We start from the raw sequence: 25,524 nt of genomic DNA on the forward strand, positions 1-25,524 counted from the left end.
ATTAAAAAGCTCAGAAGATAAACATGTGCACAGCCTTACCTAAAAATAATGTCAATAGTCATGCATACAGTTTATAAGTGACATAGTGGTAATAATATGGTCGCAATAATATAGTAATAAATATAATTGCATTAGTTTGGTAGTCTTCTGTTTACTCCGCATTTAGAGAAAACCATTGGGACAAATTCTAACCAACCTACTTTTAAATTGTGTCTGAGGCTATATTTGAAGTTTTATTTTAACAATCATGAACAAATACAAAATAAAATTTATGTCGATTGAGACATGGAACATTGCAACACTCAATAACCAATATCAACAACGAGATGTACAAACAGGAAGTGTGACTATTAACATAATTTTTGGAGAAATATTTTTTCCTGAGTGATAGCAGTGATAAAGTTTTGTCAATTTAATCTTGAAACATAATAGCTGGCAGATTACCTGAAAAGAAACAAGATTTCAAATGATAAAAAATATCTATACGTTGTGATAAAATCTTTTAAAAGTTAACCTGAGTAACGCTATAATATCCGACTATAAACCACTCACCTTATTCTATTGAAAATTGTTACTAAAATCGCTTGAAAAATAAATCAACTCACTATTTAACTCTTTTTGCTTGAAGGTAAAATAAAACAGTCTCAATGAAGAAACAAAATCCATTTATAAGCCTGCTGCTTCTAGCTATCAGTGGGCAGCTCATAGCTGGCATCATAGCACAGTTCTCCAGTTATGTAAGTGAAGACGACCCAGTAATGTATTATACTGATTGGCTCAGATATTTGGATGAGAGCATAATACAGATTCCTCCTGATAAAAGAGTTGCTGGAATACAAATACCACTGGATATCGAAATAGTCAAGCCACCAACAACCGAACATTGTATGCCCGAGAAAGGCCCATACTGCTATTCATTAGCGCTATCTGAACTTGAATTTGATTCTGTGAGTCCATGCGCCAATGAAGGAATATTCTATGAGTGCCCAAGCACTACTTGTAGTAATCCCTTTCAACCAGTCGATTTGAACAGATTCTCATCAAACCTAACATTTTTTGTCAATGAAGTAGATGCTTCTGAACAAGAAGTAGAAACATCACTGGAATGTGGACTGAAAGTTACACCAAATTCATTAAATTTCAGCGTGGCAGCAAGTTCATGTACGCTCTTAGCACGGCAGCCAACTGCTAGAATAAATATTTCAGATCTAGCTGAAGGATCAACAATGACTTTTACTATGAAAGAACCTGCATTGTGAGTAGAACTGTTGTTTCCTGTTTCATTTAAAACTTTTGCTCTGTTATCATGCAGTAAACATAATGAAAGTTATTATGGCACCAGAAAGTTCAGTAAAAAACCTAGCTAAAAATTTGTAGATGTATGCATTTACAAAAAATATATAGCCCTGTATATGTTTTAATACACATGCATATATTTATATAGGATATATATATATATATATATATATGGTATAATATATATTATACAATATATATAATATATATAATATATATCATATAATATATATAAAATATATTATCCCACGACCAAACAAGAGCGAAGCGATTGATTGGGAGATTTATGATAAATGCACATGTGCACACAACTCCCGGAAAATTATCCGTTAACGGCCGTGACCAAACCCTTGCAACGAAATCCTATCAACAAATTTAACTATTTGCCAGTTAAGTCGTTTAAGTATAATAATGATACAAAATGCATATAAACCTATTTAAATATGTTACCAAGCCTTTGAAAGGTTACCGCAAATTTCTAAAACTAACCCATCTGATCGTATTATACATAAATAGACAGATTAATTCTGCCAAAAATCGCCACAAAACGCTTGAACAGCTTGGTTTAATAAAAGTTAAGACCGGAAAATGAAACGCTGAGCGACAGAGAATAGAACGATAAAGTCGTGCGCATTTCACGAAAACATAACGTGCACATTTCACCAGTATATAGCATTGTCGAAGGTTTCTGTAATTAACATAGGAGTACTGAAATCGTTTCATTTTTGCGTAACTCGTTTTCGTTTCATTTCCAAGTAACTGACATTTAAGACTCTTGAGTACTTCGGTATTCTAACTGATGTACAACGCAGTAAAGGAAAGGAAATGACGATGATATTTTTTTCTAACGATTCTTATGAGATTTTAAGATTATGAGATTATACTTATGAGATTATAAAAACTATGACGTTTTTAAATGTAAACAAAATTGTGTATTGGTTTTATATTGTTACAATATTAATAATATTGGTTATTCTAATAATATCAGTGCATTTTACTTCTAATATTGGCCAGTATTGCATTTCTCCTATTGCAGCCCGGGGAGAGATATAAACATATAATCTTTTCCTTTCAGTATTGCTATTTGTTGTATATAATAGCACCCACACCTAGTACATTACAGTTACCATTGTAGTTATCCTATTGCACTGCTGTAGTGCCATTTGACTGCTAGTATTGCATTTCTCAACCATCAGTACTCTTTCTTTTTTTTAATATCTCTTTGGTCGTGGGCTGAATGACAGTGGAATTTCTAGTATAATATATGTTACATAATATATGATATATACATATTATGTATATTTATATACATATTATGAATACATATGTATTTATAAATAAATATTATTATATATTATAAATATGTTATATATAGTATATATATTTTTATATAAACACAGCATGAGTTTATTTTAAAGCTGCTGAGTATGAGAGGAACAGACATCCTATGGCTTTGCAATTTTTGATATAGCCTACGATGCATTCATTAGCTGTCTATAAACTTATTGTAAGAGCCGGAGCTCTCAGACTGGCTGGCTAACCACTATTGTGTTGGGAGAAAAGTGCACTGATCATTGTAGATTACTGCTGACTTTATTTCTTTATTATATGCTGACAATACAACTGGTAGTAATCTAGCTTGACCGTGAAACCTGTCAAAAGGTTACACAAATGTACTGATATGTGAACAGATAATAGTCACTAATAAAGCATGATAAACAAACATAACATATGATGCACAATACATGTAGGAAATATTAATTGAGAGTGAGTGCATTGACACATTGCATAGCATGACTGAACACATGATAATAAAATTACAGGAACTGGAATTGATATAAAACCACAATACAGTAGCATATTACATACGATAGAATTATCAACAAGAAAACATTACAATTATATTGAAATTTACCTTGTGATTCCAGAAACAACAGTGATTAGGTTTTGGAGTTGACACTCTCTGACTGATGACAAATACTGTGCTGACTGATAGCTTGACTATATAAAGGATAGCACAAGCTATTTAAAATTCTGCTAAGAAAAGCTTCGATATGTAGTGAGATGCTTGACTGCAAGAAAACATTTTGGTGCTGCCGTATTGGCATCCAAAGGCAAACTGAGTCATTTTAAAGTGGTAGTTGGGTACAGGTTAAAATATAACTGTTATTTTCATATTTTTAATGAAAAAAACTGGCAAGTAAACAGGTGTTGCTAACCGGATTCTCAATCACAAAGGTAGGCAGACTGCCTCCACCGGTGCAGCCAGCCACAGCCCGACCACAACACATAGCTGACCTGACACTGGTTCACATAGCAAATAAAAACTCAACACTTATTGAACAAACGCTAAGTAAACTTATGCAGTTTATAATTAAAACCTTTTTTATTGAGGCTCTAGCTATTAATTTCATTTAAGGCAAGCCTTAATAAGGACTACACATGAAGGACAACATGCACCTTTTGGGAAGCCAACATGCTAGGCTTTGTCCATACTTCTCGTCAGAATGAATGTGAAGACTTCAACAGAAGTAACACCAGATTCATTGAGTATCATGGATAAAGTTATGGCTCAAATCATTTTTGAAATAATTGATTACAACAAAAAATATCTATTTCATTTGTTTGATTTTGGTGCAAGTAAGTTTGTCTACAAACAGCTTTCAAATGACAATGAGAACTACAGTATATGGGCAACAATATTCTATTGTAGCGAATATATGACAGCCAGTGGCGATTTACTGCTTTAATTTTGCTAGAAACCACTACAAACCATGCACCATTACATGCAGAATTTTCTGACAATTATAATAGCATGAGTCTACAGTAAAAAAGGTAAATAGTTTTTGTTCAATAAAAATGCATATGCAAAACTTAAAAAAGCTGACCTCACCTCAAAAGACCTTTACAGGAATCAAAAGATAGCCTATTACTATCCGTTTATTGTATTCTCAGCTAAAGAATTATGAGATACTACTGCATTTTAATTAGAACAATTCTTCTAATAGTTGACAACCTTAAAAAAGGTCATTGAGGGTGTGTTGGTTGGCTGGAATGCCATTAATACTTGTCAGACATGATGAGACAACTCCAACACTTCTGATATAATTATGATGAATCTGAAAAGCTTCTGCTTTCTTTTGCTAAAGCAACTAGAGATTTCTGCTTCTAATCATGTGTAAATTTGACTTGCCCATTACACCTTTAAAATGATTATTTAGGTAATCCAGTCTATAAAAACTCATTTTTTTTCTATAATTCCTGTTATTTCATAAGCACATAACTTTTTCTCCTTTTCCAAAGTTAGAGCAACTATCTACATGTACATCATCACTACTATTTGCTGGCAGTTCTTACGCCTTGAGATATAGTCATGTGTAATAACTATCTGCACAGTTATTCTGTAACACTTCAAGATGGTAAAGTGATGCTGTCGGTAAGTAGCGTGCTTGGTATATACAAATATCCAAGTTCGATCCCGTGTGGTGCAATATCTTTTGCTAAAGCTTTTAGCATGGCTTCAGACAAACAGACAGACTTATTATAGTAAAGATTAGATAATTAGTATTCTGGCAGCTCCCTAATAATAATGATGGAAACTGTAGTAAGGCCATCATGATAGCATGTGACTCTGGCCAATTTCCATTGGTCAATCTAGTTTTGAACATATAGTAGCACAGTAGTATGTCGTCACAGCAAATAATTTTGCTATGCATCAGCTATGTGTGTAGTTGGTGTATAAGTACATGTAGGTGTATGACTGCAAATTAATTAAGAAGTGAAAAGATTCCAAAAGTATTTTGTTATAGATTGCTGATGTCAGACAAAATACTTGAATTATCAACTTTCTCTAACACTTACGTACAATGAAATGACTTCCACAAATCGATTAGCAGCCGGGTAGATTTGCAATGAGTCTAAGACTGTCTTGCGCAAACTTCTGCAAAGTGCTTGAACAGCAAAAATGAACTGGTAAAAACGTGTTTGCCAGAACATGAAGTTCCATTAGGTAGCTCAGTATCCCCCTAACTAGTCTACATCTATTATAGTTTACCTAACTCTGCATTTGTCATCGACTCGCACTGCTGTTCAAAAGCAAGTGCACTGAACTAGTAAATATAGTTTCAAACAAAAGTACTCATGATTGATATGAGGTCTTTTTTTAACAATAGTCATGAGACTTTTCGAGTTTGTCTCAGTAAAGTTGACTTTTGTTTTAGAATAATTTTTAAACATTGAATATGCAATCTATATTATTGTAAGAACAGCATAGATAATTTTTTGTTTCATAAGTAGCTAGATAAATTCGACTTCTCTCTGGTAGATTTTATAGCTTGGAAAATCAGTCCCGTTTGTTGATTCTTTGAAACAAAACTGTTAAAAAATGTTTGGATAGTTTTCTTATACAATATTTATAAAATATTTTTGAGCTGCTTTAATAAAATAATAATTGATATAATAATCATCAAAATTCTATATTTTTACAGCTATAAACTATCTACACACATTTTTTTACCGTAAGATATTAAAAACGTTCATTTTGATGATCATAAAATACTAAGTTGAGTTGATTTGTAGTGGCGGCTTTTTGAGAATCGATGGGTTAACAGATGCAGCTGGAGGAAACATGGTCACAGAGCTATCTGTAAAATCAGCCAATAATTTTGCTTCAAAATCTACAGCTCGAAATATACAAGGAACTCTTAGTGTGAAGCAAATCAAACCATTAAAGTTGGGAGAATTTGCAATCTTGGTGAGTAAACCATGTTATTAAAGTTGTTTTGAGCAAAAGATTGACTACACATTGTGTGTTATCATTTCCATTTGATTTATATGAACAACTTTAGGCAATTCTTAACAATTAAGGTATTTTCGATAACTGTTTGGGAAATTGTAACACTTTCAGAAGACTAACTAATACCAGTTTTCATAGAGTTGTGAAAGATTACGTGCATCCTCATTTTTCAAAATTTAGTTGTTGTTTAAACCTTAAGTACATTGATTAATGGATAAACCGACTAAATACTTTTTACATGGTTGCTAGCATAATCCGCATTTTAATTGACTTTGATTTGAAATTTGAATGATATACTTGTTTGGATGTTATTCACATTCCCAATTTAAAAATCTGTTTGCTTCTAGTTTAAGTACGAAAAATTATAAAATCAGATCTTCTGTAATAATCTATTCACATTATAATGCAAAATATTTGCAAGATAAATAAGATGAGGGGTGGTCACCATTGCTATATTTGAATTTTTCTCCCTTTTTTATGACACTATTATTTGCTGTAAATAAATTGTACACAACTAAGCGACACATGAGTCAGATGCATAAAGTAGATAAGGACAAATGGGTTAATGGTTTAGAATGGAGGGAATGAACTCGGGCTGGTAGCACAAACCTTATGCAGCGCTACTTTATACAAGCTGAACCTTAGAATTGGGCTAAATGAGGGAGGTGCAACAGCTGTGAAAAGAGATGCATCCTGAATTGCTTTGGCTGCTTACAGTCTTGTAGCACAGAGAGGCAATATAGTCAGGAAACAGCTGATAACTGAGGCTGATAGCTGAGGTAGATGAAATCAAAACACAGATAGCTCAGGTGACTTCCTCCACTGAGGATTTATCCCTAAAAACACTGAGTGGACACATATGACATCTAAGGCTGCCTCACTCGTTAATGAAAACATGTACATTGAACACGATACCTTTGAAACAAGGATGAAATATATTAGATACAATATCCTTAACAAGCTTTCACCTGCTACTGACCATGAAAGTGAGATACCATAGTAGTATTGACAAGGCATCACCTAAGAAGCTGCTAGCAAATACTACACTAACACTAGAAAACATACTAGTAGAGTCAATCACTGCGACTCAGTACTAATCTACACTACAACAGCCATCATCCTAGAAGAATTGGGTATTAAACCATTGTCAGCTAAGCATCAAATCTTAACTCTGTCTTGGCAGACGAAACTTGAAAATAAGATCAAGAATTCACACAAAATTTAGCAGACTCGATGAAAGATCAAACCACAGTTTTGAGTATCCAATTAGATAGGCCAAAATGAAAGCTCTGCAATCTGCAAAAATTTAGCTAATTGCACTATTGGCATGGATTAAGTGGTGCCACAACTAGTAGAATAATACGAAAGCAACAAACTGCTTTTCCGGAATCCATCACGAGTGTACTTAAAGTTGCAGGCAGAGTTTCATAGGCCAGTTCCAGCTTTTTCTAAATCTTGCATTAAAAAGTTTTGGAAGACTGCCATAGAAAAAGAAACTGCTCCTAACACAGTGGAAGATCGGATAAACAGGCTAACTCAAGGAGAACCATCCATGCATTTGGATCTATAAAAGACTCACCACCAATAAAATGACATTATGTCATTATGGCGTTTGAAAAACTGGACCCCTCTTGGACCTGAAATGATCCAGACCTTCTGGTGGAAGAAATTTTATCTCTGCACACTAAAATGATAAACCCAATAGAATGCCTGATAAAGGAAAATGACCATCCAGAACGGCTAATTAAAGGACAAACTGTACTTTTAGTGAAAGACCTAAAACAGTGGCTGATTTACAAGAAATACTGGCTACTAACATACTTGCTCACTACTTGAAAGTTCCTCTCAAAAAAAATTGCAGACAAACTAGAATACTGCGGTGTCAGAACATGACCAGCAATCAGTAAAAAAATAGACGTAACACCTGAATAGCTAAACATCAGCTGCTGATGGATTGGGTGGTCTCCCAGAACAGCTGGAAAAGCATGCCCATCTTGCTATAGCATAGATGAACTACAATAAAGTCTATGACTCTATGTTAAACTTACCCTTGTAGTGGTCATCAAAAGCCCAATGACGTAGTAGAAGATGCAGTTGAAAGCTAGCTGCAAAAAGCTGGCAAGTGCCGACATCAGGCTTGGCATCTATCAATGTAACTCTTAACCACCGTCGCTCATCTGCATATATATCTAAACGGTCTAAGCCGTATTCTGTAGGGGGTACAATATAGGTACCAGTTTAAGAGTGGCATCTAAATGAACCACCTTCTGTACATAGATGACATCAAGAAGCTTATGCAAAAAAGTGACATTGATTTGCCACCACACCTTATTCAAATGTACATGAAGGACAATGGAATGACTTTCGGAATTGAAAAAACTTGAAGCTCAATTCTCAAGAAAGGCCGTACTGTGCACACAGATGCCCAAAAAATACCCAAAAAATGCTAACTGGTGCTTTAAAGGATATACAAAAATGTTGTTTATAAAGTTTGAATACTTAGTTTATTGACAGAAACTTTATTAGCCGCATTCATCTTGGCTGTTGGGAACAAAGATAAGGTTTTATGTGAAAAAAGCTATGGGTACCAATAAGCAACAAGCTTTCAGAAAGCATAATGTGGAAGCACTATTAAAACCATGAAATTGCTATTATTGCAATAAAGAAGAGTGTAAGTACTTAGGGGTTATGCAAAGCTACGCCAAACATGAAGCTGATGTATGTCATAAGACCATAATCATATACAAAAAAAGATTTAGCTGGTCCTATAAAGCCAATTCGATGCCAGGAACCAAGGTACAACAGTAAATACTCATGAATTTTCAATAGCAAGATACCCAGCAGGTACACAATGGTGAACTGGAAAATCAGTCAAGTAAACAGATATAGCAACTTGCAAGCTGATGAGCCATACACAGAACACTCGACCTAAAATCTGATACTGCTAGTTTACATCTTGGCGGAAAAGATAAGATCAAGCCTCAAGGTCTCCCAAATGTACAGCAAACAATGAAAAAAGAACAACAGAGCATGAATGCCTATGCAGTCTCCATGGCCAGTATAGACAAGCTCCTAGTTTAATTCCACTCAACTGTAGTGACATTAGAATTGTATACTGATGATGAACCTGACTTTTGCACCAAACCTCCTCATGGTGCTTACCACCAAAAAACCTTGGAGGTTGCCAACCTCCATCAGACATAGCTGGGATGAACAAAGGCTATAGCAATGTATATAGCTCTGATAGCAATATAAATAGTCTGGTCATCGAATTTGGTAGCTATTAACCCTGGTGAACCTTAAGCTTGTCGTGTTACCAAAACTTTTTGACGACGCCTCACAGTATTGTAAATACTACACCGTTGCAAAGAAGAGTCTTTCTTTGTGCTGTACAAACAATACATATGAAGCTTTTAGGTTGCTTAGATATTGAAGTGAAAACTTCGAAAGAGTTTAAAAAGGTTTGCAACATACTTTTTAACAGATCAGCAAGACTCAAACAGTTAGAAGCATCCTAATAATATTTTTTGCAACTTCAAACATCAACCACTTGAGGAGTTTTAGGATTATAAAATATCAAAGACTATCATGATGAAATTATCTGATAAGTAGTTATTTAGGCCTACACATATCCATACTTTTGAAGTTTTATTCTCTTGCCTTGTTACAAAGTAGAGCAGAAAATTGATAAAGACAAATCCCTGTTGCATTTGTTTCAGTTCAAGTCTAATGGATTGGCAATATTCTCTGAAGGAGAGCTAGCTTTGACAGCAGATATATCTTCAAGCCGCCCGTTGATTCAATTCACAGTAGGTCTTGGAAGTGACAACTTCACTGGCAATATTAAAGATATTCAATTTTACACCACAGCTATTGATTCAAAGTAAGTCACCGTGTGTGTGCCTCTGTAGCTTCTTAATCTTCTGCCTCTTCAGTGAAACTGAAACTATATTGTTTACGATGAACCATTTCAGCAGTTTTTTTTGCAGAAAGTTTTGATAATACATTTAATGAACTACACCAAATGAATTGACATGTTTTTGATAGATACCACATGTTAACCAATTGAACAGAAACGAAAAGAATCATTATTATTGTAGTTCAATATTGGTGTTTGGCATTATTTAAGCAATGTCTTCATAATTCTATGAAATCTTTCCACAGCCAATTTGAGTTGTTACTACGGTCTAGGATCAAATGACTTACTAGTAAATACCAGGTTTGACCTCAAAATTTTAAAAAGATTTTGAGACATAATGCAAATAACAAAATATGACAATGGATAACAGGTACTGTACTTGATTAAAGGCGAGCAATGCTTTAAAAACACAATACTTTGAAACTATTAAAGGTCAAAGATCTATATGTTGTTTTGTGCAGCTAAATTGTTTAATAAATACTTACCATAACACCTTTATTTGAATACCATGTCACTCTATTTTTTCAATGCTTCCTTTAAAGTGACGATCAAATTGAGGCTGATGTTGCATTTTTCAAATGGCTCGTCATAATTGTGGGAAAATAAATTTAACACCTTTTTTAGGTGAAGTGAATGTAGCCTATAGTTTACACTCTCCTTCCGGTGGAGCGACCTTAACTCTTTTGGATGCAATAAATCTACTAACTCGCCTTCGACTTGTCAAAGATCTCTTAATAAATATGCTTTGAGAAACTTAGGAATATATCTTTCGAGTGGACATTGTTTGCTTTCAAGTAACCTGCCATGATATAGTCTGTGTTCTGCTCTGCAATTTGTTGAAGCTTTAAATATTTTTTTTCGTTTTAAATTTGAAGGCATATTTTCATTTTATAACTATATTTAACAATGCTACATAAAAACTCATTGCACTCATTGATATGTTTGTTATAGTTTTTAACCAAAACTGGCTTTTTATGTGCACTATAAGAGAAGTTATGAGAGTCGATCCATTGTAAGCCGTGTTAAGATAATCATAAGGATGCTATCAATAATATGCTATAAATTTGCAAATTTTTAAGTCGTATAAAGATAATCGATCAAATACTACGAAGATATGTTCATGAAAAAGTGACATAAATGAACCTTACTTAGATTACATTCAGAACCAAAAACTAACGATTTTAAAACAAAAAAATTGTATTGTTTGCTTGGATAGCTTCTTTCTGATTGTTGCTTTCAATGAAACGAACATCTTCATGATGTTTAATGCCTCCCACAATTTCTTCTAACCTCAACTGTTCTTCTGCACTGTTCAACTAGTCGATTTTAGCGTCGAAACAATTTCTTTTGCGCAAATACATGTACATGTAAATAATGATAAAATTTTAAAAGTGCACATTAAACGCAATTTTTAGCCTGAAACTAGTTGTTCATATACTGTCTTAAATTTAAATGGTTTTTCGCATATGTCAAAGCATCTAGACCAGTGGTTCTTAACCGGAGGGGGGTAATTCCCCTAAGGAGGAATTTTGGGATTTTAGGGGGGGGAGGAATTTGGCAGTTTGCCAAATGGGATTTTCGTGGCACTAATTTTTTTTATATAAAGGGCAGCGAGGAGTAAATGAATTTCAATAGTTTCAACACAGCCAAGATCTAAAACTGTGGAAAAGGTAAGGCTTGCAACACTACATGCATATACATACTTGCAATATTAATTGTTCAGTTACCAATTTAGTTTGCATAAACGTATAACATTTTAACAATTTGCTCTGTAACCTAAAATATGTTTTGTTAATGTAGATATTGAACGTATTCAAATATTTGGATTGCATATCCTATCTTGTAGGTGTTAGAAATGTCAAAAACCAAAAGACAAACATATGATGATTCTTACCTTAACTATGGATTCGCTTGTATGATTAAAAGCGGCATCGAAGTACCACAATGTGTTTTGTGCATGAAAGTGCTCGCTAATGACTTCATAAAACCATATCAACTTAAGCAACACTTAAGAAATAAACATGCAGAACACATGGATAAATCAAAGCCGTTCTTTGAAGCTAAAGAGAAAGAACTCAAGCGGGCAAAACTGGATTCCACTGGCAGCTTTCATATCCAGGCACAGGCCATTACCGAGGCATCCTATGCTCTGTCTTACCGTATCGCCAGAGATAAGAAGCCACACACCAATGGTGAAACATTAGTTAAACCTTGTCTGCTAGAGTGTACTAAGATTATTCTCGAAGACACAGCCGCTCAAAAGATAGCTGATTTATCCCTCTCAGACAGCACAGTGAAATCAAGGATCGATGATATGTCTGCGGACATAAAGAGGCGAGTAATTGAAAAGATCAAGTCATCTCCCATGTTCGCCATTCTACTTGATGAGTCCACTGATGTTGCTAGCATTTCACAGCTGATAGTGTTTGCACGCTATGTACACAGGGAGACAATTGAGGAGGAATTTTTGTTCTGCAGTCCTCTAACAGGGACCAACACAGCTGCTGATGTTATGAACCTGGTTTCCGACTTCTTCAGCAAAGAACATCTGGACTGGGGCAAACTAATTGGAGTTTGCACTGATGGTGCTCCAGCCATGCTTGGCTGTCATGCTGGATTTGCACAGTTGGTAAAAGAAAAGAATCCTTTAGTGGTGAGTACCCATTGCTTCATTCACAGACAAGTGCTAGCAGCAAAAACTCTTCCCAAAGGATTGCAGGAGCACCTTTCTTCAGTGATTAAAGTAGTAAACTTTATCAAAGGCTCTGCCTTGCAAACACGTCTCTTCCACAAGTTATGCGAAGATATGGATGCTGTGCACTCATCACTATAATTGTTCTACACCGAAGTTTAATGGTTATCAAAGAGTAACATGCTTCTGCGTTTCTTCAATCCACGAGCAATGTCAATGAGTTCTTGAAAACTCATAACAAACCCAAGCTACTGGCTTCAATGCAGGCGGAAGGCTTCCATCAGTGTCTTGCTTACCTGGTTGATATATTTGGTTCAATCAATGAAGTGAACACAAAGATGCAAGGTAGAGGCAGAAAAGTGTTGAATGTAACTGATAGTATCAATGCATTCAAGGACAAGCTCAAACTCTGGGTGGAAAGACAGGCTACTGGGAATGTAAGAGTTTCATTTACAGTTCTGCATTCAGTAGTTGACAAAAAAGGTCCTTCCGCTTCTTTGCTAACTGACATAAAGCATCATTTGAACAGCTTGATAGCAGTGTTTGAGAGATATTTTTCAAAGTTAGATCCTACAACAGAGCAATTGATGAGCCTGACCCGAGACCCTTTCAGGCGCAATGTCTACGAGATTCCGGAACAGCTTCAGGAGGAGTTTTATATCAATAGAGCACTTTTGGGTTCAGGCCCAAAGATTGTATCTCAACATAAGCCTGGCCGCTTTCAAGATGCTCATGCCATTTGCTTCCACATATCTTTGCGAGTCAGCATTTTCAGCAACGCTAACCATAAAGAGCAAATCTAGAAACCGTCTGGAAGTAGAAGCTGACCTACGGTGTGCCCTATCTACAACAACTCCTAACATCAAAGTTCTGGTCAGCTCCAAGCCAACACAGAAACCGCACTAGGCCGCTGACTGTCTTACAATGATAGATATATTGAGTTTCAATATGCGTTCATTTCTAATATTCCATGTAAATATGACTGTAATAAATGCATATATACATGTATATATATGTATATAAGTTACATGTATATATGTAAATAAAGTTCACTATCTAGTTGCAGTGCATTATTTGAAAGAGTTGGGAGGGGGGAATTTCTGTCTTTAGGTTTGGAAAAGGGGGACTAGGACAAAAAATGTTAAGAACCACTGATCTAGACTGTGTTGAACAAAAAACTACTATTAGTTTGATACAGTTATTAATAATTTCTGTGGTGTTGCTTTCAAAAGTTTACAAAGCTTTACAGTTTTAACGAAAATGCTGAGAAGCTTTGGAGTTAGAAGAAGAAGTTTGATATAAAACAGCTACAACAAAAGAATTAATTGTTACCGTTGTAACAAAGTCATTATTAATACAATTTTGTGAACATTTCTTTACTGATCATTTGATATTATGGGTTCTTAAAAATTAAAGAATGTCAAAGAGGCGATCAGATAGAGGGGGCATTCAATTAAAGGGTGGTGCTCTATTTTTCAACCCTATTTTATAGTGGCGGTCAAATAGAAGTGGTCACTGAACTTAAAACCCCTGGAATGGCAATCACGTGACTTTTACGTTGATAATAATACGTAAACGTATGCGCCATATTGGAGAGCTAATCGAATGCTAGTTCCGTTTGTAAACAAACGGTGAAAAATGACAGAAATGTACATGTTGAATAGTTATTTTCCAGCTGGGTGTTAATGAAAGCTACTCCTACACAACGTTTAGAGTGCCCTGATAGAAGAAAACCTATTTATAACATATGGAGTAGGATATATCAAATGATAAGTAGATGTATAATAGATTTTCGTGGACCATGTTACTCATACAAACTATTGTATTACAAATGCATAAACCCAGCAAATGATATATTCAGGCAAAAAACAACTGTTCCATTATATTAAAATTTATATTACATATGCATAAATGCATATGGAAAAACTTAGCACATGAAGTATTTCGATAAAAACAACACATAGGTATGCTGCCAAAACAGACACTGTTTTCAAGATTTAAGTGATAATAGCTTATGAATGTATGATATGTATAATACAGTATCTGTAAAAGATGGAATGAACTACTGCAACAACTAAACGGAAATTAAAAACCGTTGTAATAGAGAATAATCAAAATAATGCAAACAAGGAAATGCAGGAATTAGTGTAATCAGATGATTAAACTTATACATACACGTTACAGAAACTGTGTAAAAGGAGATTTGTATAGAAGTGGATATTGAGCCAAGGTGCATCAGTTTCTTAGAACTAAATTAGATTAGGAATAACAGCACAACAACAGCTGCAGATGAATATTACAGTGATTATATTATTACTGGCCTTTAAAAAATACTACTTTAGTATTGTATGCCACAAAAATGCACCTTGCAGTTTGAGTGCAGGATTTTAGCATAATGATGCTGTCGGAGATCATAAAACGACTGAATAAAGTTTTTCATCAATGACGCAGTGGTTGGATATGCCATCTGCCGTATCCGTAAGGTGTTTCCCAAAGCATAACACATCACTAGACCTTACACTACTGATAAAATACACCACACAATGGAGTGGATCTGGCTTTGTATGAATACGAAAGTGTTGATCTGCAACTAGCAGGATCCTGATGACATCGTCTGATGGACGCACCAATCCTCCATTGTTTTGTAGCTTGAGTAGAGTATAGAGATGTCGGTACTGGATATTTGACTTAGTGGTAACCAGCAACTGACGGCCAATGTCACGACAGCACTTTAGTTAGCTTTTGCACAATGTAGCCAGCTATATAGACTATACTGTTACCTATAACAGAAATTTGACATCTGAAATCATTGAGTTCCACAAACTGATCAACTTCTGGAGTAGCCTGTATGATGAGAATCTCGTTTTGAGCAGTAACATTACCTGTCTTACTAGCATCTGATTCTGCACCACATTTGATGATAAGTCTGCGAAGGTAGCCTTAAACTGAGTAACAGTGGGATTATTATTCCAACCCCCTAAACAAAAGCATCAATTATAACAATTACATAAAATCAACAAAAATGAATGTCTTATTCACATAAACATAGTACCCTTAATAAACAACCATACAAGTAATAAAATAAATGAAAATAAAACAGCTCAAAATGCTACCATATCGCTATGTAAAATGAAAATGTAGCAATTTTCACTGGAAGTCATTCACACCCATCTTAGGCATAAAGCTTAATGGTTGACTTGCAACAAAATTCACATTACCGTTATTTGATATGAAAAGATTCACCATGTCTTACCCTGCTGTGTTGTAGGCAGGGTTGTTAAAAATCGATGATTTTTTTTTAATCAAAAAAATCGATTTCTATTGTTTTATTTGATTTTTTTTATTTAAATCGATTTTTTTGTTCCAAAAAGATGTTTTGTGTTCTAAATTGCAAGTTATTGCTATCAATTTGGAATTTATGATTTGCAGGAGTATTATGTAGTTTTATTACAACAACTAGGAAATGAAAAAAAACATTTACACAGTTAACATTTGATAAAAAGGACAGCATAATTTATGCGTTGGACATTAAATCCCAGAAACGAAGATGAAGAATCACAGAGAACAGATCACACAACTGCTAAGCTGCAGACATATTCATAGGCACTTGCTGTGGCAGCTGTCACTGTTTTGGGTGCTGTTTGAGGTTTCTAAATTTTTTTTAGATTATAGCTACTTTAAGTTGAGCAACCTTGCAGCACTGTGCTTGACAATATGGTTTTAAATTTAATCATTAAAAAGTATCATTCAACATTGAAAAATATTACCTTTAAATGGCTTCAGTCGAACGTTTTAACCTGCTGTTAAAACATGGATCATTGAAATGTTCGTTGCAGATAAGTGCTCAAGGATCAGGCTTATTCACTCTTCTGCGGTTGCGATACCATTGTAAATAACGAGAGTTCTCAGTTGCTTTGTTTGGAAATCTAAAAATTAAAATGAAACTGTAGTAGTTAATTAGCAACAGTAGTAATAACAATAGTATTATTACTCTTATCTCCTTACTGCTAGCTAGATCTAGGTACAACAATAAATAATATTATAAGCACGACAAACACTTCCTTCAAATATAAATATTTAGAAATAACCTAATGGGTTGTAGTTCTAAAATATTAATATAAAAAAAATTCAAAATTTAAATAATAAAAAGCCTTCGTTCTGAAGGAAGAACATTTCACTCACTAGCTTATAAATTTATCTAATCACCGACAAAATACAGTCAAACTCGTACACTCAGTAGTGACACTGATCGACTCTCACTCACCCAGTGACTAGTGTAGTAGAACTAACTAGTGGCAGTACTAACTAGTAGTAACACAACTATTAGTAGTCGTAGACTTGAGCAATAGTAACAGAACTAGTAGTAGAAGTGACTCACTTGTGAAATGTCATGCCTTTTCCTTTAAAAGTCCATTCTTGCAGTTTTTGCAGTTCATGGAATAGCAATAGCACTGTGCACCTACACCCTTATCTCTCGTACATAAATTATTAGTAGCAATCTCAGTAGTCTGTTCCTTTGATTGAGCGGTGTATTCGTGACCTTCCATAGCTGTTAAATCTGAAATTAGATTTCTTTCTCACATTGAACACAATGAAATTAACTTGAACATTAACTGATAATGGCGTCGACCGGATTTCCGTACTCGCGAATGACCTCTTGCCATTCCAGGGGTTTTAAGTTCAATGGAAGTGGTGTTAAAATAAAGGTGGTGATCAATTGAATGTTTTGCGGCACTTGACTTTCATGACTTGGCTTCTAGTGTTGTAAAAGTGAAGCTGGCTTAACGCTTGTAATGACCGATGACGATGGTGCTACTAATGCTCACTGATGACTTTGTCTGTTTTTCTGCAAAATGCCAGTGGGCTGTTCTGGTGCTATTCTCAAACTATTAGACAGTTTCTTTTGATTTCAAAGTTTAACCTATGAATTACATGCAATAAAACATTGCACACACCTTTATATGCTTCAAAAGGCATGCTCTTATTTACTGACAAAACGCCATTATAGTCTACTTCGTTATTACCTCCCTGGAACAACATAAAGCCAATAGCTACTGCAATACATCTACTCTTGTTATAGATGCAGGATTAAAGTAGGAATGCCAGATGCTAACTTGTTGTATGGAAGCCGGGAGAATACTGTTGGCAGCGTGCTGGCAGCATAAAAGTTGTGGTTCTAAATTGGTGCTTCACTTCATCAAAACAAACTGCTCATAATTCTATTAAATGCCTGCATGTCATATTTAAATGCAGTGATTTTTGGTCCCAGATAAGTTTAGGGCCAAAACCATAGATATAGTAAACCCTAGACTGGCGAATAGCCATCATTACAATGGAGCAAAAGTGAGGCCTATAATTGGCTGTTGTTTTCACGACGTTACGTCGTAGTGATGTGTATCACAGCATCAAAGCCTTCAATTGAGCAATAAGTTTAGTAGTGGAAGCATGCTTGGCATGCTAGTTTTTAAGTCATAAACGTAACAATAAGGCCAAATTCTTAGTGAAATGTCATCAGAAGAGACCACAACACCCCAGGTATATCTTAAATTGCCCATAACAAGAAAGAAATTCAACTCAAAACAAGTTCTCAACAATATCATAAGCTATCTATGCTGATTAAAGACACCAAGCTGAAAGCCGCTAGTGGAAAATAATAGGAAAATCATCATCATTTCGTCATTGGTTTTGAGTCAGCAGCCAAATCTGTACATGGCATTGCTCAATATCTTTTTAGCAACTACCCTTACATCAACTACTTCCTAACCTTTAAGATCAACCAGGATCACATTGAGATTCTGTTTTTCACAATACGGTCTAAGGGTGGCTGTAACAATAACCCGGATGTGCAGTGCTTTAGATCTGCACTTCGAGCACTGTTCATAAAAGCAGATACCAAACCAAGTCCCAATGTTAACTGTATTGATCTGGATGTGAGCAGGGCTGAAAAAACTGGCCAACTCCTGCTACATTCTCTGGCTAGAAAGAAAAATAAAAACGAGACAAAAGCTGAGGAAGGTGAAGATGAGGAGTTCGGTGATGAGGATTATTTTCTAACTCAAATGTGATGAGTGTATCAAGTTCTTGACTGATGTAGAAGTAGTGGGAAGTAGAAACAGTGATGACATAACCCTAATTTCAGTTAAAAACAGAGGAGGATTGGTGACCAGATTGATAGGCCAAATATGTATTGCTGCAGAAAAGTGCCTACGTTCACACATGGAGAGCTATGGTATCACTCAGAAAGCTTTTAAACAAGTAACATCACAGACAATAACATATGTGTCTTATTACATAACCTCAATCAAGGTTTTACATGTACAGTGCATGCCAACAGTCTACTCAAAACTATAGTAAATCGCTATACTAAAATCAGAATACACTATGCCGCTTCAAAGCAGGAATCTAGTTCAACCAACCTTAGACAAAAACTATCTCAACTAGTTACTTTCAATCATTTCTAATGGGTGTTCAATACAGTGGCCCAGCGTAACTGCTTCTAAATCTCATTTGATTCATTAGTTTGTTATTAGTTTAATTTCTATTTGGTCACTCTTTGTATTATCATTGATATAGAAGCTTCTAAATCATTGGTATTATTCATTACCATTTTTGTAAGATTCTTGCCTTTCTCATCCAAAGTCATTACAGTCATACTTCGACTTATGAGCTTAATGTGTTCAGAGACTGAGCTCGTATGTCAATTTACTCGCATGTTGGTGCAATTTATTTATATATACAATGTAGAACAATTAAATATATATTGATTGGTTTCCATACTCTAAAAATGCAAATAAAACACTCAAAACAATATATTGTAACAGAAAGAACATGTTGGTTATTGTCCTAACTTACCACATGATTTCAAAAAGCAACAAATAAAAAATAATGCAAGGAAATGTGATCAATTAAAATGTAAAATTAAATACATACAATAGCAGCTAATGCTAGCATTTGCCAGAGAGGGAGAGATAAGTTATCCTTCATTACAACAGTTGACTTTGAAAAATTTGGATTTTATCCAAGTCTTAAAAGACAAACTTGAAAGCAAACCTAAAATCAAACTTTAGTCTTTAACTTAACGTAATTAAAATTTCTTCGGCGTTCATAGTTTTAAGTTTCTCGTTGGTTAGCTAATTTTTCTTTTGTTTCGCTCTCACGACCAGCCGGCCGTTTTAAGAGAAACCTATCTAAGGAGGTTTGCCTTTGTCACCCTTTCAACATGTTGCGATCAGGACGAACACAGGTGTCGTCACCAAGGGTTAATGCACGACCACTAGCCAACTTGTCCGAGTGTCTATTTTTTATAGTCTTGATAGATAGCACCGGCCTTTTTACGTAGCATCGTTTCAGTTACGCAGTCACCGGCCAATTGTTTGTCTTTCATCTAACGCCTGAGCAGTCTCTCCATCAGCGGTCGTGAAGATCGCTGCGTCGTTTAGAAACTATGGTTAGTCCTTTTGCAAACTAAATGCCTCGAATATTATCCTTGTGTTTGATAATTGTGGATGTATTTCTGTCATATTGCTGAGCTAGCTCAATCACGCATACATATTTTGCACATTTTTCAATAATTTTCCGTTTAATATCAATTGTTATCATTCGCTTTCTCTTTGCATTACCTATCCTTTTACTGGCAAACTTTCGGTCTACACATGGTACTTCTAATTCACATTATTCAGCACTGAAAATCGCGCACAAAAACATGGTACAAAAGTATAGTCTGAGCAGTTGAAAAATACAGAGTGATGCTGTTCTCATAAAACGCCTCCGACATACTTGGCAACTGACTCTTGTGCTCGTATCTCAAACATGGCTCGTATGTTAGTGCTAAAACTTGCTTAAAAGCTGGCTCGTACCTCAAGTTTCTTGTACATTAGGGCACTCGTAAGTTGAAGTATTACTGTATATAAGTTTTACATATTTTCAATAAAATATGCAGTCTCAGATGCACAAACTATGGAAAAATTGAGCAGTTTTTAGTGCTAAGTCAATAGGAGTTAATAGATCAGCTGATTCGCTTTGCACATCACCATGACGTTGCGTCATGATAATTATAGGCCTCACTTGTTTTGATTATTCGCATATCTAGGGTTTACTATATCTATGGCCAAAACACTCGACACTGCCTTATCATAATAAGAGGCCTTCAAGTGGCTGGTCGGAATACAGCGCTAATTGATATCGCTAAAGGGTTGCTAGATTTTTACTTGTCTATTCAGAATCAACTAGCCAATAGAATGACAGAAATATTGCTGAAATCTATATATCTTGATGCATTTTGGTTACTCAATCTTTTTCAGTATTGTATTTCAACAAGCACTAAAATTCAGGTCTGATTTTATTTTGAAATTGTTTAAGTTCTGACTCACTTGCCAGTGTTTTAGAACCCCAACTTGGTTGCCCTACCAGAGTGACAGGCCACAACAAACAACCATTAGTTCTTGACTTTATAGTTCATTGCATCTAAACTCACTAAAAGTTTCTACTAACGCTTCTTCAAACTTTTTTGAAACTCAGCTTGTTTAGTTGAATATCTAAAAAGTGTAGATGACATGTCTTTGCTGCTGGTAAGTACATGTAAATAATTTTTTTAAGCATAGGTCGCAGCAATTCGAATGTAGAATACATGTATATCGATCAGCATAGCAAGGAAATGTTGGTCTTTAATATTGAGTTGTAAAAGTTTAAGTAATCAAGTAAATCTAGCAACGGGTTCAGTTGTATTTAAACTGCTGAATAAGGAAACGACAAATAGGGCATAACGTCAATAGAAAAAATGACTAACTTGAGCACAGTTTGATTAAACTAACTATCAATATGTAGGGCAGTCGCTGGCAAGGTCATAGACATCAGCTAGTTATAACCAGTATCTATTCAATAGGAAATACGCCTATTTTTTGGAGTAGTCAACTTGTTTAAAGCCTAGCTAAGGTACACTCTGCTGTAATTAATGCTTTCGGTCTGTAGTTTTACCTGGCATGCAAAGAGCACCGCAGGTAGAAACAAACTCTTTAATAAAGAATACTACTAAGGCCTTTTTAAATGAAGATAGCATCCAAAATTGAAAGACTTTAAACACTGTTCAATTGACTAAATGAAGTTTGTATTCCATTATTAAATTAGTATTCCATAAAGATTTTATTGATGAAGAAGTTCAATCAAAAGAATAAAACTGTTTCATTGTGCAAACCTTAAAAAAACCTTTAAAGAAAAGATAACTATAAATGCATAAAAGTTGTCATATTTGTTACTAAAACAGGCTCGCCTACCATAACTTCCCAATATGGGGTAATGGTAATCATAGACCATGAGTCTTTCAACTATATTTATAATTTACCGTACTTTTTGTTCTCTGCGCAGAGACATCAATTTTGTAGGATTTGGAAAAAATTGTAATTTTTATGTATTTAATAAATTCATAAAAAAAAACCCTCACAACATCTACAACATCACAGCCACCATGAAGTGAGCAGAAGAGAACTTGTGTAACCAATCATGATCTGTACTTTCAGCCAACTTTATTCAATGTTCTCTGGAGAACCGCTAGCCAAATACTTGTATCTACCAGAATGCGGATGTCCATCGGAGTATTTTGACACATTCGGATTAGTAAAAGATCCTTATTATTCTGACACATGTGTGGACGGATCACAGAACAATCCTTTGCCCCGCCTAGAACGATATTCAAACTATGTTGGCAAGTGGGGAGTATTTGAAAGATCAGGGTGGATCTCAGATTTTACTGAAGAAGCAGAGCTGCTGATAAAGCTGCCTCAGCAGATGTCGGTGAGTAATTGAATCCTAGAAATGTGTATACTTATATGTTATATATATATATATATAAATATATATATATATATACATATATATATACTGTATATATACTGTATATATATACTGTATATATAGATACATATATATACTGTATATACATATACTGTATATATACTGTATATATATATACTGTATATATAGATACATATATATACAATAAAGTATAGGCTAAAAGTCAGCATAAAGTGCTCGATACTAAAGTAGAGCTTGCTATAAATTTGGTAAGAAATTTATTAAAATTTGACTAAGCAAAAAATTACTGAAAGTTTCATATTACACAAAAGGTGTGTAACACTCATCAGATAAAATGCTCAGTCATTTTAAGGCTAAGCATTTTATCTGATGAGTGTTACACACCTTTTGTGTAATATGAAACTTTCAGTAATTTTTTGCTTAGTCAAATTTTAATAAATTTCTTACCAAATTTATACATATATATATATAGGAGTATAATGTTAAGTATATATATATTCAGATATATATTTCAGTATATAAATATACTTAAATATATACTTGAACATAGTATTTATAAATGTATACTCGAATATATATACCTATATATATTTATATATACTTATATATATCTAATTACTACTTATAAACATAACATATACGTAAATATAAACATATTTTATTATTGCGTACTTGTATATTTACACACATATATACAAGACACATAAGACACAGTTTTTTTATTATATTTTTCACAAAAACTCTCTGAGTTCTCTACTCATACCAGAGAGCTGCAGAGATGCAGCGCTTGCTTTTCTCCAAAAACTTTGCATCATCTCAGACCTTAAACACATAGTTTATCACAGGCTAACCTGAACAAACTTGCATGCAACTAGTATTAATACATTCAGTGAACAATATTTTGAATGTCTGTCATTATTCACAAAAAGTAACACATAAAATACCTAATATTTTAGTTGTGCTAAAATGTTAAATATTGCAATTAGGTAGCAGAAATGAATATTTGACAACATCAGAATGTATAATTGCACTGAGGCAGAATCTATAAAACAAATCTGATTTATTTTGACAAAAACCAAACATGCCAAAATTTATCGGGCTGTACATTTTTCAATTCTTGTGTCCTATTTTTAGTAAGCTTTTAGGCTACATACTTATGCTACAGAGACTCACTGCCACATCTGCATCTGCATTGTGCATATCGTTTACGCTCAATCAGTCTACCATCTCTTTTAACTATAAACAGCTATGCATTAGCTTAGTCATAATAACTGGCTATGAAAAGTTTGCTTATAATTTTAGTATCCTTGTGTGTAATCAAAGGAAGTGTAGATAGTATGAACTTTACCATACTGAAAGCATGCCCGTCCAAAGCCACGGTTTAAGGTTGCACAAAAGGATTGCATTGCACAGTATTTGAACTCCCAACTTTCAGCCTACAGCCACACCATCTAGCACACTACCATCGGCACCAATTAACTACCCATTGACAATACAGGATAATCGTACGCATGGTTATTACCTAAATATCTATTATGGTACTCACTGCCAGAGTGGTAGTTTCTGTAATACAACTACCACTGTAAGTTGCATTACAGCGTTAATGCAACTTACAATGGAACACATTACTGCACTTTGTAAGTCCGCATTAATGGGTTCCAACAAAAAAAATTAAAGTTTGAAGTTACGGATACACTTTTCTATTCTTTAGAGTAGTTTTCAGTTTAGCTTACCAATGTATACTCCTTTACTAAAACTATCTGCATGGCTTGTATAACTTAACTACAAAAGTCCGTCACTTAGATTTTAAAATTGCTTTTTAGAAAAAATAAGTGTTTTGTTTGGAACAAACTAGTTTTGGATCAAGTGTCTACAGGTATGTTTTCACTCATTTCACTGGCTATGTTAGCATGTAAATCAAGTTTTGGCAGCCACTATCAGTTATTCTGCTTGACATAATATAACAGAATATAGTTTTGTAAAAATGGATTTTTGAAGTTATAAGATTTCCAAAAAACACATCTACTGTAATTGGGAAATATTAACTTGCACAGGTTTATGCTATCAATGGAAACTTCTACAATGATTATGGATACAAGTTTCCTTCAGCAATAGAAGTAGAGATTGTTGGACCCGATTCTCAGACTAGAGCTCAAGTGTTTATATCAAAAAACTGTGCTGGTGACTATGGTCTACCAGTAACTCCTATTCCTCTGCAAGTGGTTCAAGTAGAACAACCGTCACTGGAAAGAAGAAGTATAGACCAGCCCTTGCCACCAAAGTGTTACAGTTTAGAAGATTTCATGAGTGCATTTGAGGATTTTTTTAAGTAAGTTCGTCATTTTTTCACATCCATCTTTCTTACTGTTTATTGCATTTAAAAAACTGGTGCACATTTAGACCAAACATTTTAACAAATGCAGTCTTCCTTTAAAGTTCTGCAAACCTGTTTTTTTTAAACTTTTGATAAAGTTTGTTTCTTGAAAACATTATTTTTAATGATAGACAAATGATTTATTTTGAGGCAAATGATTTATTTTGAGGCAAATGATTTATTTTGAGACAAATCGTTCGAAAATTAACAAATAATAATAAAGCTTCTTGATACACAGATTATTTGGTCATGTCGCTCTACCCGGTGTAGATTTCAACAAATATGCACTATTATTAAGCATCTTTGTAGTAAGCAAGCACTTTTATACAGGTGTAAATGATTTGTGCGCTGCCTTCACTACTTCATCAACACAAGACTCAGGGCAAAAAGTATATACATATATTTCTGCTTTATTCATAAGTAGTTACAGTCAAAAGCATGCAACAAACAATGAAACAGGCACAGAAAAGCTCTGCTCTCCAACTTTGATGTGGTCTCTTATAAAGTAGGAGACCCCACCTCTCTGTTCCACTTGGCTCGGCCCGGCCCGGCCCGGCTCGGTCCTGACTAAGCCTGGCCTAGTATGACTCGAACATTCCATCATGCAGGCTATAAATACTGTAATAGTACCTTAAGTTGCA

At 34.6% G+C, this 25,524-nt stretch overlaps 3 protein-coding genes and 1 long non-coding RNA gene across 4 annotated transcripts in view; 3 read left to right on the plus strand and 1 right to left on the minus strand.

Moving 5' to 3' along the window:
• Positions 1-12,042: 12,042 nt before the first annotated feature.
• On the plus strand, positions 12,043-12,843 carry LOC137388548 (protein FAM200C-like). Its single transcript, XM_068075032.1, has one exon. The coding sequence runs from the start codon at positions 12,043-12,045 to the stop codon at positions 12,841-12,843; it is 801 nt and encodes a 266-aa protein (XP_067931133.1).
• Positions 12,844-12,962: 119 nt separating this feature from the next.
• LOC137388549 (protein FAM200C-like) lies at positions 12,963-13,505 on the plus strand. Its single transcript, XM_068075033.1, has one exon. It carries the CDS (start codon positions 12,963-12,965, stop codon positions 13,503-13,505), a length of 543 nt encoding a protein of 180 aa, XP_067931134.1.
• A 1,108-nt stretch (positions 13,506-14,613) lies between these two features.
• LOC137386978 (uncharacterized) lies at positions 14,614-17,352 on the minus strand. Its single transcript, XR_010977859.1, has 3 exons — positions 17,081-17,352; positions 16,470-16,628; positions 14,614-15,679 (listed from the first exon to the last, which is right to left on the minus strand). It is a non-coding gene; the product is annotated as an uncharacterized lncRNA (long non-coding RNA).
• Positions 17,353-21,985: 4,633 nt separating this feature from the next.
• The window catches only part of LOC137388551 (hepatocyte growth factor receptor-like), a 34,975-nt gene continuing 31,436 nt past the window's right edge, over positions 21,986-25,524 (plus strand). Inside the window, exons 1-3 of the mRNA XM_068075035.1 lie at positions 21,986-21,990; positions 22,215-22,488; positions 24,564-24,838. Coding sequence (XP_067931136.1) covers positions 21,986-21,990; positions 22,215-22,488; positions 24,564-24,838 — 554 coding nt within the window. The remainder of the gene's footprint in view (positions 21,991-22,214; positions 22,489-24,563; positions 24,839-25,524) is intronic.

This window comes from Watersipora subatra, chromosome 2 (genome assembly GCF_963576615.1).
Source record: "Watersipora subatra chromosome 2, tzWatSuba1.1, whole genome shotgun sequence".
Taxonomy (NCBI): domain Eukaryota; kingdom Metazoa; phylum Bryozoa; class Gymnolaemata; order Cheilostomatida; family Watersiporidae; genus Watersipora; species Watersipora subatra.